At 37.6% G+C, this 13,504-nt stretch overlaps 1 protein-coding gene across 1 annotated transcript; it reads left to right on the top strand.

The window, feature by feature from the left end:
- Positions 1-11,570: 11,570 nt before the first annotated feature.
- Positions 11,571-13,298, top strand: LOC135152158 (endochitinase A-like). Its single transcript, XM_064091988.1, has one exon. It carries the CDS (start codon positions 11,571-11,573, stop codon positions 13,296-13,298), a length of 1,728 nt encoding a protein of 575 aa, XP_063948058.1.
- Positions 13,299-13,504: the final 206 nt, after the last annotated feature.

Genomic DNA, 13,504 nt, shown 5'->3' with positions numbered 1-13,504 from the left:
CCGATTGTAGAACAGTAAGACAATCTCCCAGATTGTCTTACCGCACTTCTCAATTGTCTTACCGACCCCTAGATTGTCTTGCCCACGGATTTCATTGTCTTACTAGTTGTAGACAATTAATTTAATTGTCTTACAAGCTCTAAAATAGCAAGACAAAGTGCCAAATTGTCTTAGCAAGCTAGGGATTGTCTTTGCCACCATTGTCTTACTAGTTCAAGGGTTTTGCCTATAAATATGGCTCTCCCCCCTTCATTTATTCTTGTTCAAAGTATTGTAAAGCTTTCAAGTTGTGCTAAACTTGCTATTCGTTAAATCCGCAGTTTACTGTGCTTTGATCATTCGGTTGTTTTGTTCCGCTGAGTTAGAATACTTTCTGTCAAATTTATTCTACGAACTAGTGGACATTAAAACGAACCATATTAATTATATAACGACTTAAAACATTGTTATATTAATTAATCTTAATCTGATTAACAAGTTACATTCCAATCAGATTTATTCCGCCGCGATTATTTTGTGACGATTGTATTCAACCCCCCCCTTCTACAATCGTATCTGGACCTAACAGAGTCGCCGAGCAGTGTTAATACGAGTAGATGGCGGCAAAAAAACCGACGACGCGGCTGAACTTTGCGCCGCTTACTTCGTCGCGCATCACCATCACCGGAGGCTTCGATACGCCTCCTTGTTCGAACACCACAAGACACGCACACACACACCAGTATACATACAAATCTGTATATCTCTTCCATCTCTCTCTTGTTCATTTTCAGCGATTTTACTTTGTAATTGGTGATTTTTCAGATTCGGGGTTTGTAGATGGTGGTGGTTGTGATTATTGTAGTGATTTATACTTAAATCTTGTGATTTTTATGATGATATTGGTGGTTGGAGTTGATGAATGGAGATAATGACCGGATCTGGTAAGCATGAATAGTGGGTGGTATAGTGATTTTCGTTTTCTGGTGGTGATTTTCAATTTTCCAGCGGTGATTTTTAGTTTTACAGTGGTTATTTTTCATATTTGGGGGTTTGTAGATGGTGGCAGTGGTCTATAGATGGTGGTGGTTATTGTAGTGATTTATATTAAATCTGGTGATTTTTATTATGATTTTGGTAGTCGGAGTTGATAAATGGAGCTGGTGGCCGGACTTATGAATATGAATAGTGGGTGGGTGTAGAAATTTTTGTTTTATGGTGGTCATTTTCAGTTTTTCAGTGGTGATTTTTAATTTTCCGATGGTGATTTTCGGTTTGACGGTGGTGATTTTATGTTTGCCGGTGGTGATTTTCTGGTGGTCACTGGAGGTGGCTGTGGCCGGAAATGATGGTCGGCGGTGGTGGGAGGTGGCTACTGGTGGAATTAGAATGGTGATGGTGATAAAATATTTAAATATTAAAAATTAATGTGTGGTGAGAGATTAATGTAATTTATAAAATGAATGGATAGGATTGGATCTCATATCTCACAATAATAGTGGTTCTCACTGGAGCATGACTCTCTCTCTCTCTCTCTCTCTATATATATATATATATATATATATATATATACATATATATATATATATATATATATATTATATATAAAATTTGTATCGGGTTTTTTTCGGGTTTCGGGTTAGGATCGGGTTTAAATCGGGTTTCGGGCCGGGTCTCGGTTCGGAACATCTAAGATCCAGATCCAGATCCAAACTTTTTCGGGTCTAAAAATAAGATCCATGTTATTAATAATTGGGTTACATGAGAAAGCGATTGGGTTACATGTTTTAAATAATTGTCAGGATATTCTTCAGGATACGTATTCGCTATTTTATAAGCTCTTGATTTCAGCTAAAGAACTTCAGGAAAATACCAAAATAATGGTAAATCTGTACTACCCATCCACACTCTTATGACTAATCTCTAAACTACTGCAATAAATTTTATATCATTATTTAATTATTTAATAAATGTAATATATACTGGAACAATTGCCGCAAACGGACATCTTTAAGTTGTATCAATCTTGGAAAGATGGCTAGAAAATCAATCTGGTTTTTTCAACAATAAAGTGGACAGTGGATATCGAGCGGGTCGATGAGTACTATTTTATTGGTCCTTCGTGGATGGACTTCGTTGAAGAAGCCAATATCAAAGAAGGTGACCTGGTAATCTTCCGTCAATTTATAAACTCGATGGATGTTCCCGTTTGCATATTTAAAGAGGAGGACGTCAGTGGCAAATGAGTGGCTAGAGGTAAAGCTATTCAGTATTTTTTTTTTGAGACAATTAAACTTTCAATTAAGGCACAATTAATAAAATATCAACGACCTTAATTAAGACACAATTAACACCCTCAATTAAAGTACAATTAACGCGCTCAATTAAGAGGCACAATTTAAGCCCTCATTAAGAGGTACAATTAATGCCCTCAATTAAGAGGCACACAACCACTTCGATCAAAATTGAGTAAGAAGAATAGCAGCGATCCTAACATCGAATCCTACTTTTATCCAGAACTACGAAACAACTATAATCTTCATGGAATTAATGAATTTGATACAAAATCATCATTGTAAAACAGAATATCCCAAAAAGGTTTCATATGACAGATCAATTTAAGAAAGCATGTTCCAAACTGACATTCAATCAACACATGAACACATTAAACACGCACAAAATCAACACATTAAGATCTAACAAACAAATTCATAGCATGTCTCTAATCAATAGTAATATGTGTGCAATACGTAATTCGATTCTACGGAACTACATATCACAAACAGCAAATCGGCAAGTGTGTGGACTGAAAAAACGACACCACCAAGCAACCTCAAATCCGAAAAAATGACCACACATTATCATATTCTAAGGCATCAGATGACAAATCAATAACAAAGTAGTACACTTAAACTACGCATCTAATACAAAATCATCTATATGATAATAAAAACAAAACAAAATCACAGATCGAGTGATAAAACAGAGTGATACACACCGAGATTGAACTGATGATAAAACTATATAACAACCCATACGTAATCAAACGGTAAATACATACCGTGCGTAATTCGAATCTCGATAATCATAAAACGATTCACGATGTGCGAGTGTGTGAGAGAGAGAAATACCAGATAGAGATCCCAGCGAGAGAGAGGGAGAGAAAGAGATTGCCGAAGCGGAGCAAGCCATGGGAAAATTCGGCCGGGGAGTCGCCGAAGAGTGGTCGGAAGTCATAGGGGGAGCTAATGCCGGAGGCGGCAGAGAAGCGGATGATGGCGTCGAGCAGCGGATAGCTATTTACTATTTTCAAAATATATTTTATGTTGTTAATTTTTTGTATTGTACAATTGTTTCTTGTATAAATGTCAGTTATTGTACACTTCATTAAATATCATTTTATATTGTATAAGTAACACATTTTTGTTGTTGGACTATGATGTGCCAAAATTAAGATTTTAAAATTAATCGCAAGCGCACGATTACGTTTTAGTAATATAAGATTCGATCCACAAGGACTAAATTTATTTTCGCGAAAACTTAATTTTTAACTTAATCGAATTAGACCAATTAATTTTGAGAATTTTATTTTTACTAATCAATATTAAATATCTTATTTAAACTGAAACTCATGTGAACCAATCAACTACCAAAAGAAAAGTTGTTCAAAATTGTTACATATTTGATGATGTCACAGGTATCTAACTTGTTTAGTGTGCAGAAGCAAATATCAGAGTTTAGCTGAAATCAGAGTTTAGCGACTGACAGCTGGATCAGAGTTTATCGATGATCAGAGTTTGCAGGCGGCTGATTTTCTGGAGCAGATCTGACTAAATAAGGAAGATAAAGATCAAAGGAGATTATGCAAATCAGGACAGCAGAAGGATAGCTACTGATTAGATTATTTTAGGAAGCAGATAATTATAAATCAATCAGTAGATATCATGTAACTGTGTATATAAACACAGATTAGGGTTTACTCTATAAGAGTTAGAACATCGAGAATATTATTCTTGTAACCCAGCAGCTCTTAGTGATAAGTTATAAATCACTAAGAGAGTTTTTGTGACCTACTAAGTTTTGTGAATAAGAGTTTACTTTGTTGAATCTCTTGTTTGAGTATTTTGTTATTGATTGTGTTCACTATATTAATTAATATAGTGAGTTAATTCGGCCTAACAAGTGGTATCAGAGCCAGCTCTGTTGATATACCTACAGTGAGATCTTATTCACACAATCATGTTTGAGAAATCACAAACTTCAAACAGTAGATATGAGTCACTTAGGGTTCCGGTCCTCAGGGCATCTGAATATCCTATCTGGAAGGTTAGAATGGCTATGTTTCTGGAATCTACAGATCCAGAGTACCTGGACAGGATTTATGATGGTCCACACATGCCAACAAAGCTCTCTGTTGCAGTTGGAGGTGAACCCCAGAAGATGATCCCCAAAGAAAAGAAAGACTATACTCCTGAGGACATCTCATCAATCAGTAAGGATGCAAAAGTAAAACACTTGTTGCACAGTGCTCTAGACTATGCTATGTCTAATAGGGTGATTGGATGTAAAACTGCAAAAGAAATATGGGATGCTTTGGAAATCAGATGTCAAGGAACCATAGCCATCAAGAAGAACCAAAGGACCATACTTACCCAAGAGTATGAACACTTTGATTCAAAGACTGGTGAATCATTGACTGATCTTTATGACAGGTTTGTCAAGCTGCTGAATGATCTATCTCTAGTGGATAAAGAATATGATCTGGAAGACTCAAATCTCAAATTTCTACTTGCTCTTCCTGAAAAGTGGGATTTGAAAGTAACCACTATAAGAGATAATCATGATCTTGAAGAGATGTCTCTGGATGATATCTTTGGGAGATTAAAAACTTATGAACTTGAGATGGAGCAAAGGAGCAAACGACATGGTGGGAAACCCAAACCAGTTGCTCTAAAAGTTCAAGGAGAAACAGCTGTGAAAAGTAAGGGAAAGGCACATGTCAAAACGTCTGATACTGAGTCATCAAACTCTGATGATGACTCAGACACTGATATACCTTCAGACTCTGATGACAGTGATATTGAGATGATGCAGCTGGCAGCACTGATGGTGAAAAGCTTCAAGAAGATAGCTTACAAGAACTTCAACAAAGGGAAGAAGTTCTCAAGGAAAGACAGAAACTCTGATAAGAAGGTCTTCAAAAGGAATGAAGGCAAAGAAGAAAAATCTGGAAAAGCTGATAAGTCTAATTACACCTGCTTCAATTGTGGTGAAAAAGGTCATTTTGCAACTGAGTGTAAGAAAGCCAAGAAAGAAAAGGAACAAGCCTTTATCACAAAGAAGGGAAGCTGGGCAGACTCATCAGAATCAGAGGAAGAAGTCAACTATGCCTTGATGGCAAATATGGACAACAGCACTGAGGCTGTTGAAACTAAGGTACCCCATTCCACTCTTGCTTTTGACACTGAAGATATAACTGAGTTAAGATTGTTTCTCAAAAATATGCATGTTAGTTATAGAGATCAGACTCTATAAAATGAGAGACTAAAATAAGAAATCCTTGAAGTTAAGAAAAGGAATGATTATCTTGAGAAAGAACTAGTTCAGATGCTAGAAGTTCAGAAGGAAAGAGATGACTCTGTTTTTGTTAAAAATGAACTCTTAAAGAAAAATGCTTCTCTTGAATCAGATTTTGTTAAAGAAAGAGAGATAATCAGAACTTGGACTAACTCAGGAAAGACTACTCAGAATATCTTAGAAAGTGGAAACTGGAATAAAGGTTTAGGATACTCTGATAAAGATGAAGCTGAGTCACATAAACAAGGAACCATTAAAAATGAGAGACCTAAGGTAGTTCCAGTAAGATTTATTGCAGAATCAAAGGCTCGGGACAAATCAAATACTGATAAACCTAAACAGGTCAATATTGGTTTAATGACTCAGAAACAGCTTAAGCATAAGCTCAAGGAGGTTAAGAAAGAAAACAGGATTAAGGAACCTAGGAAAAATAGAAATGGGAAGGTAGGAATAAACAAGAGTAACAATTATATGCCTATTCCTAATGCTCCCAAGAAAACTTGTCATAATTGTGGTAATCCTAATCATCTTGCTTCTTTTTGCAGGAAGAATAAGGACATAAATGCTATGTCTTCCAAATCAGAAGTTAAGACTAGGAATACTAGATTTAGACCAGAAAATCCTTGTTTTCATTGTGGTAGTTTATGGCATTCCATTTACACTTGTAAGGAATACCATAGTTTATACTATGATTATTATGAATTGAAACCTTCTTTAAAGAAAAAGATTGATTCTCCTGGTTTAAACTCTGTTAAAAAGTCTGTTAGCACAAACTCTGATTTAAACTCTGATAAATCTTCCGCTGCTAGTGTTAACAAAATCAACAAGAACAAAGGATCCAAGCAAGTCTGGGTCCTTAAAACTAATCATTAGTTGTGTATGTGATTGCAGGGCAACAGGAAAAACATCCTAGTTCTGGACAGTGGATGCTCAGGACACATGACAGGAAATAAAGCCCTGCTATCAGACTTTGTGGAGAAGGCTGGCCCAAATGTTTCTTATGGAGATGGCAACATAGGGAAAACTTTGGGATATGGCAATATCAATCTTGGAAATGTCATCATTTAATCTGTAGCTCTGGTCTCAGGACTGAAGCACAATCTGCTCAGCATAAGTCAAATCTGTGACAGAGGGTATCATGTTGATTTTTTTGAAGAACACTGTGAAGTGGTTAGCAAAAGCACTGGGAAAGTTGTTCTGAAAGGATATAGACATGGGAACATCTATGAAGCCAAGCTCTCTTTAAACTCTGAAAGCACTACAATCTGTCTACTTGGCAGAGCTAGTATTGAAGAAAGCTGGAACTGGCACAAGAAACTATCTCACCTGAACTTCAACAATATAAATGAGTTAGTGAAGAAAGATCTTGTGAGAGGACTTCCCAAATCAGTTTTTACTCCAGATGGACTCTGTGACTCCTATCAGAAGGCAAAATAGAGGAAATCCTCATTTAAAAGTAAAACTGAGTCCTCAATTCTTGAGCCATATCATCTGCTCCATGTTGATCTTTTTGGACCAGTAAATATAATGTCCATTGCAAAGAAAAGATATACTCTGGTCATTGTTGATGAATTTACCAGATATACTTGGGTCTATTTTCTACACAGCAAGGATGAGACATCATCTCTTTTAATTGAGCATGTCAGACAACTGGACAAAATTTCCAAAGATGCAGTCAAGATCATCAGAAGTGATAATGGCACTGAGTTCAAGAATTCTAAGATGGAAGAGTTCTATAAAGCAAATGGAATTAAGCAGGAATTTTCAGCACCTGGAACACCTCAGCAAAATGGTGTTGTGGAACGAAAGAACAGAACTCTGATTGAAGCTGCTAGAACAATGTTGGAGGAAGCAAAGTTACCAACTTACTTCTGGGCTGAAGCTGTGCAAACTGCTTGTTTCACACAGAATGCAACTCTGATAAATAAGCATGGAAAAACTCCATTTGAGATGGTCAAAGGCAGAAAACCAAATCTCGAATACTTCCACATATTTGGGTGTAAATGCTTTGTTCTGAAAAATCATCCTGAACAGTTGACCAAATTTGATTTAAAAGCTGATGAAGGAATTTTTGTTGGCTATCCTCTGTCAACAAAAGCCTTCAGAGTTTACAATATGAGAACAAGGGTAATCATGGAATCCATTCATGTATCCTTTGATGATAAGAAAATTACTGGAATGGAAGATTTTGCTGACCATGAACAACTGAGATTTGAAGATGAAGATGCATTCTCTGACTCCATAAACTCTGACTCTGAGATCATGTCAGAGTATGTCACTCCAACTCATCAACCTCAAGCACATGTTGAGGGGGAGCACTCTCACAATGAAAATCTGGATGAAAATGTTGACGACTCAGCAGAAAACACAAACTCTGATACTGACTCCTCAAACTCTGATCATTCTACAGCAGAGAATCATGAGAACACATCTTCAGGGGGAGCATCAGAAACTCAGAATACTCATGGAGATAGCATGAATAATGGGGGAGAGGCATCAGAAACTCAGAATCAGAATCAGAATGACACTGGAAACAACATGGATTATGGGGGAGGATCTAGTTCCAGAAGTCAACTGCCACATGAAAGGAAATGAACAAAGTCTCACACACCAGATCTGATAATTGGAGATCCAGATGCTGGAGTACAAACCAGAACTGGAACAGCAAATGAATGCTTATTTCACTCATTTTTATCTCAGACAGAACCAAAGAAAGTGGAAGAAGCCTTAAAGGATGCAGATTGGGTAACAGCAATGCAGGAGGAGTTAAATGAATTTGAGAGAAACAAAGTCTGGACATTAGTACCAAGACCAAAGAACAGATCAATAGTTGGTACCAAATGGGTGTTCAGAAACAAGACAGACAGTGATGGAATAATCACCAGAAATAAAGCAAGACTGGTAGCCAAGGGATATTCTCAACAAGAAGGAATTGACTATGATGAGACCTTTGCCCCAGTTGCCAGATTAGAAGCAATCAGAATTTTCTTGGCCTATGCAGCACACAAGAAATTCAAGGTTTTTCAAATGGATGTGAAAAGTCCTTTCTAAATGGAGAGCTGGAGGAAGAAGTATATGTTGAACAACCTCCAGGTTTTGTAGATTCAAAATTTCCAAATCATGTCTACAGACTAGATAAGGCACTGTATGGACTAAAGCAAGCACCAAGAGCATGGTATGAAACTCTGGCTCAATTCCTCTTGGACAGTGGTTTCAACAGAGGTACAATAGACAAAACTCTGTTTTATCTCAACCATGGTAATGACTTGCTTTTAGTTCAAGTTTATGTAGATGATATCATTTTTGGATCTACTAATCCTAAACTCTGTGAGAGATTCTCAAAGCTTATGCAGTCTAGATATCAGATGAGTATGATGGGAGAGATGAGCTATTTTCTGGGACTGCAAGTTAAACAGACTGATGAGGGAATTTTCATTAATCAGTCTAAATACACCAGAAATCTGCTAACAAAATTTGGTATGCAGGATAGTTCAGCTGCCACTACTCTCATGGCCACAGCCACCAAGTTAGATAAAGATACTGGATCACCAGTAGAAATTACTAACTACAGAGGTATGATAGGCTCACTTCTATATCTCACTGCTAGTAGACCTGATATCATGTTTGCTACCTGTCTCTGTGCAAGATTTCAAGCGGAAACAAGAGAACCACATCTGATAGCAGTCAAAAGGATTTTCAAATATCTCAAGGGTACAGTTGAGATGGGACTCTGGTATCCCAGAGAATCAGACTTTACACTGATTGGTTACTCTGATGCAGATTTTGCAGGATGCAAAATAGACAGAAAGAGCACAAGTGGGAGTTGTCAATTTCTTGGAGGAAGACTGGTGTCTTTGTTCAGCAAGAAACAAAAATCAATTTCCACATCTACTGCAGAGGCAGAGTATATTGCTGCAGGAAGCTGCTGTGCTCAGATTTTATGGATGAAAAATCAATTGTTGGACTATGGTTTATCTCTTACTCAAATCCCTATTTACTGTGATAACCAAAGTGCTATTGCCATGACAGGAAATCCAGTACAGCATTCCATGACCAAGCATATCAGCATAAGATATCATTTCATCAGAGAACATGTGATGGAAGGAACAGTAGAACTTCACTTTGTTCCAACAGATCAGCAGTTGGCAGATATCTTCACCAAACCTTTGGCTGAAGCAACATTCACCAGACTTGTAAACGAATTAGGGATGATCTCTGGTCCTCTCTAAACTCTGTTACATTCCTTCATAAGATATCTACATTAATTAATCTCTTTTATTAACTTGAACTACAACTGCATCTGTTATTCTCTGATCTAAACTCTGATGATTATGCACTGATATGACAAACTCTGATATTTATACTCTGACCCGACAAACTCTGATGACATGAAATTTTTACTGATAAATGACATTCCTGTGAAGAATATGTTGCAAATACTTGAATTAGATCATGAAAACCTCTAAAGTCTGATTTTTGTGACATTACATATGTGGAAATCTATGTTACACAAAACATGATTTAAATTTGTTACTTAGAATGCCTTACTTCTTAAATATTAGATAAGCACTCAGTGAAGAACTTGCTTTACTCCCCTTATGAGCTAAGAGTGATTAGGTCTCAGATATGGATCACAAATTTGTCTCTTCTTAAAAAAAAAATTATCTCTAGTACTCCTTTGAGATCTTAGAAATTCTGTGAGAGGAAAGATCCAAGTGCACTGCTGGTATTAAGCAGAGGCATCAGAAAAATCGTATTTTTCTTAGAGACCTTTCGCAATCTCTGATTACTGGAGAAATACACCGAGAAAATAAAAATCTGATGAAGGTTATGACTCACTTACCATGAGAAGTTTCCTTTCAAAAGATAAATGATATAGAAAAGAGAAGAAAACTTAAACTCTGATCCATATTGTGAGAAACTCGGCTTATGAGATGGTTAAAACATCTTCTGTACATCTGATTCTCTCTAATATTATTTAAGTAATTTGTCAATCTTTGTTACAATTAGAGGAATCATGTCAACACACACCTTTCACTCCACATCTGTGATTAACAACTTTTAAGACATCGAGTGATTTTCGATTAAATTCAAATAATCGTTTGCAAACTCCGAGGAATACTTGTTATTCAGACTTTCACTGTTTATGTCTCATCAGTACAAAATTTCATGAACAAACTCTGTTTTGTCTCATAATCTGCCATTTATTTAAACTCTGGTCAATGGTCAATCATCTGATTCAAGTCGGAGTTTAAAATAAATGATTTTTGGTCACGAGAATATTAGAATTAATTGTCAAACGGTACAAAATCCATTTGAATTCCTGAGTGGAGAAAAACACGGTGAATAATTGTGTTTTCTCGGTAATTGTTGCACTGTAATACATATTCACACTCCACTACACGCTTGTCATGATTACATCTCCACTACCTCATTTTCTGACCGTTAGACATCTGCCACGTGTCCCACTAACACCGAGAGTCAGTACATCGTGTATACACACATATATATCATTTTTGAAAATTTCTTTTCACTTTTTACACACGATATTTTACTCTCTCTCTCTCTCTCTCTCTCAAACTCTCTTCTCATTTTCTCACCAGCATTTCATCAAACACCTTATCTGCACTACCTTAAACTCTCATTTTCTTTCAGAAATCATGTCGACAACAGCTTTTGAGTTCAATGGAGCGAAGTTTGTCACCAACAACTACGCTGCCATACTAGATAACGATGAAGCCCCCAAAGAGTTTCATCTTATTCAGGATTTCTTGGCTCACAGTGAGCTAATGTATGCTCTGACTCAGCCGGAGTCCATCTCTCCTTCTCAGGTTCTCACCTTCTGGAGGACTGCCAATTATGATGATGGGGGTGACCATGGCTCTCCATCTCTGACCTGTGAGTATGAGGGTCAGGAGTATTTTGTCTCTCCAACTACAGTCAGGAAGGCTCTTCATCTTCCTGATTAGAAGAAGTTTGATTCTCCAGTCCCTACTCAAACTCTGAGGGACATGATGGGTTTCTTTGGGTACTCAGCAAGTACTGACAAAATGGGTGAGCTAAAGCGTCCAAACCTCTGCAAGGAATGGAGCTTTTTCTATGACTGCATCACAAGAGCATTTGGAAACAAGTGCAATAACTTCGATGCTATTCCTATATTCAGCCAACAGATCGGGTACTCTCTAATTCATAACCTTAAACTTGATCTTGCTACATCCATACTGCGTTTTATTGGAGATAGAAGAAAAGAGAATATGAACATTGTATATTATGCTAGATTTTGTCAGCTTATATTCTCTTACTGTTTTCCTGATGTACCCATCCCTGAAACTGGTAATGAATTGCCCTTTAAGATCACCAAACGTGACTTTACTGATCTTATTAAGAAGGATAGTAAGAAACCAAATGTGCCTGTGTTTGCTATTCTTATGACTGTACAAGATAAGTTAAGGGTAGCTCTGCCTGATAAGTATGCCCCATTATTCTCTGATGAGAATATACCACAGCCTCCCCCTTCTACTGTTGATCCAGAACCAGTCCCAACCTCTGGTCCTTCCCAAAAGGGGCCAGTTGTAAAATCTACTCCAGCACTAACCTCTGGTCCTTCCCAACAAGGGCCAGTTGAAACATCTTCACCTAAACGGGTTCTCAGGTCCACTAAATCCCCAACCAAACCCTCCCCACCTCCCAAAAAAAGAAGATTTCTGCAGAAAATATCAGACTCTGACTCTGATGAAGCACCTCCACCTCCTCCACCAGCAAAGAAACCAAGAAAGAAAATCAAGCCAACCACAATCACTGACCTGATTGTTGAGCCACCTCAGTCAGAGGATCCCACACAAGCCTTGATTCCATTCTCTGATCAACCCTCAGCTGCAGAGCCAGTCATGATTGAACCTCTTTCTGCAATTCCACTTGACACAATGGCAGTTGATACACAAATGTCAGAATCATTCTCTGAGCATAATGATCAACCAACAGTGACAAAATCTGATGAAGGGTTGAAGTTGAATCAGGAATCTCTGATTCAACATGAAAATATAATTGCAGCTGGTACTACAGTGTCAGAAAAAGCTTCTGATGTCCCAAGTCAATCAGAAGATGCACAAATAGAGATGGTCTTGCAGATGATTCAAGACTCTCTGCTTCAACCTGAAGAAATTGATGCAGCTCCTGCTCAGGAGATTACTACAGCTGCAAATTCTGATGCAGCTACTGAAGCTCTGGCATCACATACTCTGAGTATTTTTATTGATGAAAATGAAGATGATGATGCAATAGAAGTTACATCTCTTCTTGTACAGACCCATGATCTTCACCTGTTTATCTCTGATCAAGTCAGAGATTCTACACAAGTCAAGGATGATTCTCCAATTACAGCACTGTCACCAGTCAGAGAATCCTCTCCTATCATAGCTCCTACAGTTCCAAGCCCTACACTTCTTTCCTCTGAGCCTGCCAGAAGGAGAGTCTGCAACTTAACTTATTGTCAAAGGATGTGCAGAGCTACACCTCCTTCTATTGAAGACAGACTTACTTCCATTGAGGCCACTCAAACTTCAATGCAGCATACTCTAGCTGATTTGAGCACTTCTGTGGCTCAGCTGGTTCAAGTTCTCACCTCTGCTGATGTCAAAAAGGGGGAGAAAATATCCAAAGACAAATGCAAACTTGATCAGCAAATGAAAAAGAAAAGGCCAGATGGTGATGAAGAAGGAAAAGGGGAGATGGCTGACAAATAGCCAAAGCTGCTGCAAATCAGAGAAGAAAGGAGTAATAAGGAAGCAGCAAATTCTGATAGACCCAGAGAGTCTCAAAAACACAAGTCTATGGAACTGACTGTTATGTCTCAAGCTCAGAGCATAAGTAAAGCAGCCAGAGATTCAAATGTTATATCTAAAGAAATAGCTCTTGTAAACTCTGTGTTAGGTCCAAAGTATCGTAGAAG

This window comes from Daucus carota, chromosome 4, assembly GCF_001625215.2.
Source record: "Daucus carota subsp. sativus chromosome 4, DH1 v3.0, whole genome shotgun sequence".
Classification (NCBI taxonomy): domain Eukaryota; kingdom Viridiplantae; phylum Streptophyta; class Magnoliopsida; order Apiales; family Apiaceae; genus Daucus; species Daucus carota.
The sequence above is the reverse complement of the archived record's forward strand: the minus strand, read 5'-3'. Positions and strand labels throughout refer to the sequence as shown.

Bases quoted from the DNA above. Each gene is read 5' to 3' on its own strand.
- LOC135152158 (XM_064091988.1), top strand. From the start codon at position 11,571: ATGGGTTTCTTTGGGTACTCAGCAAGTACTGACAAAATGGGTGAGCTA.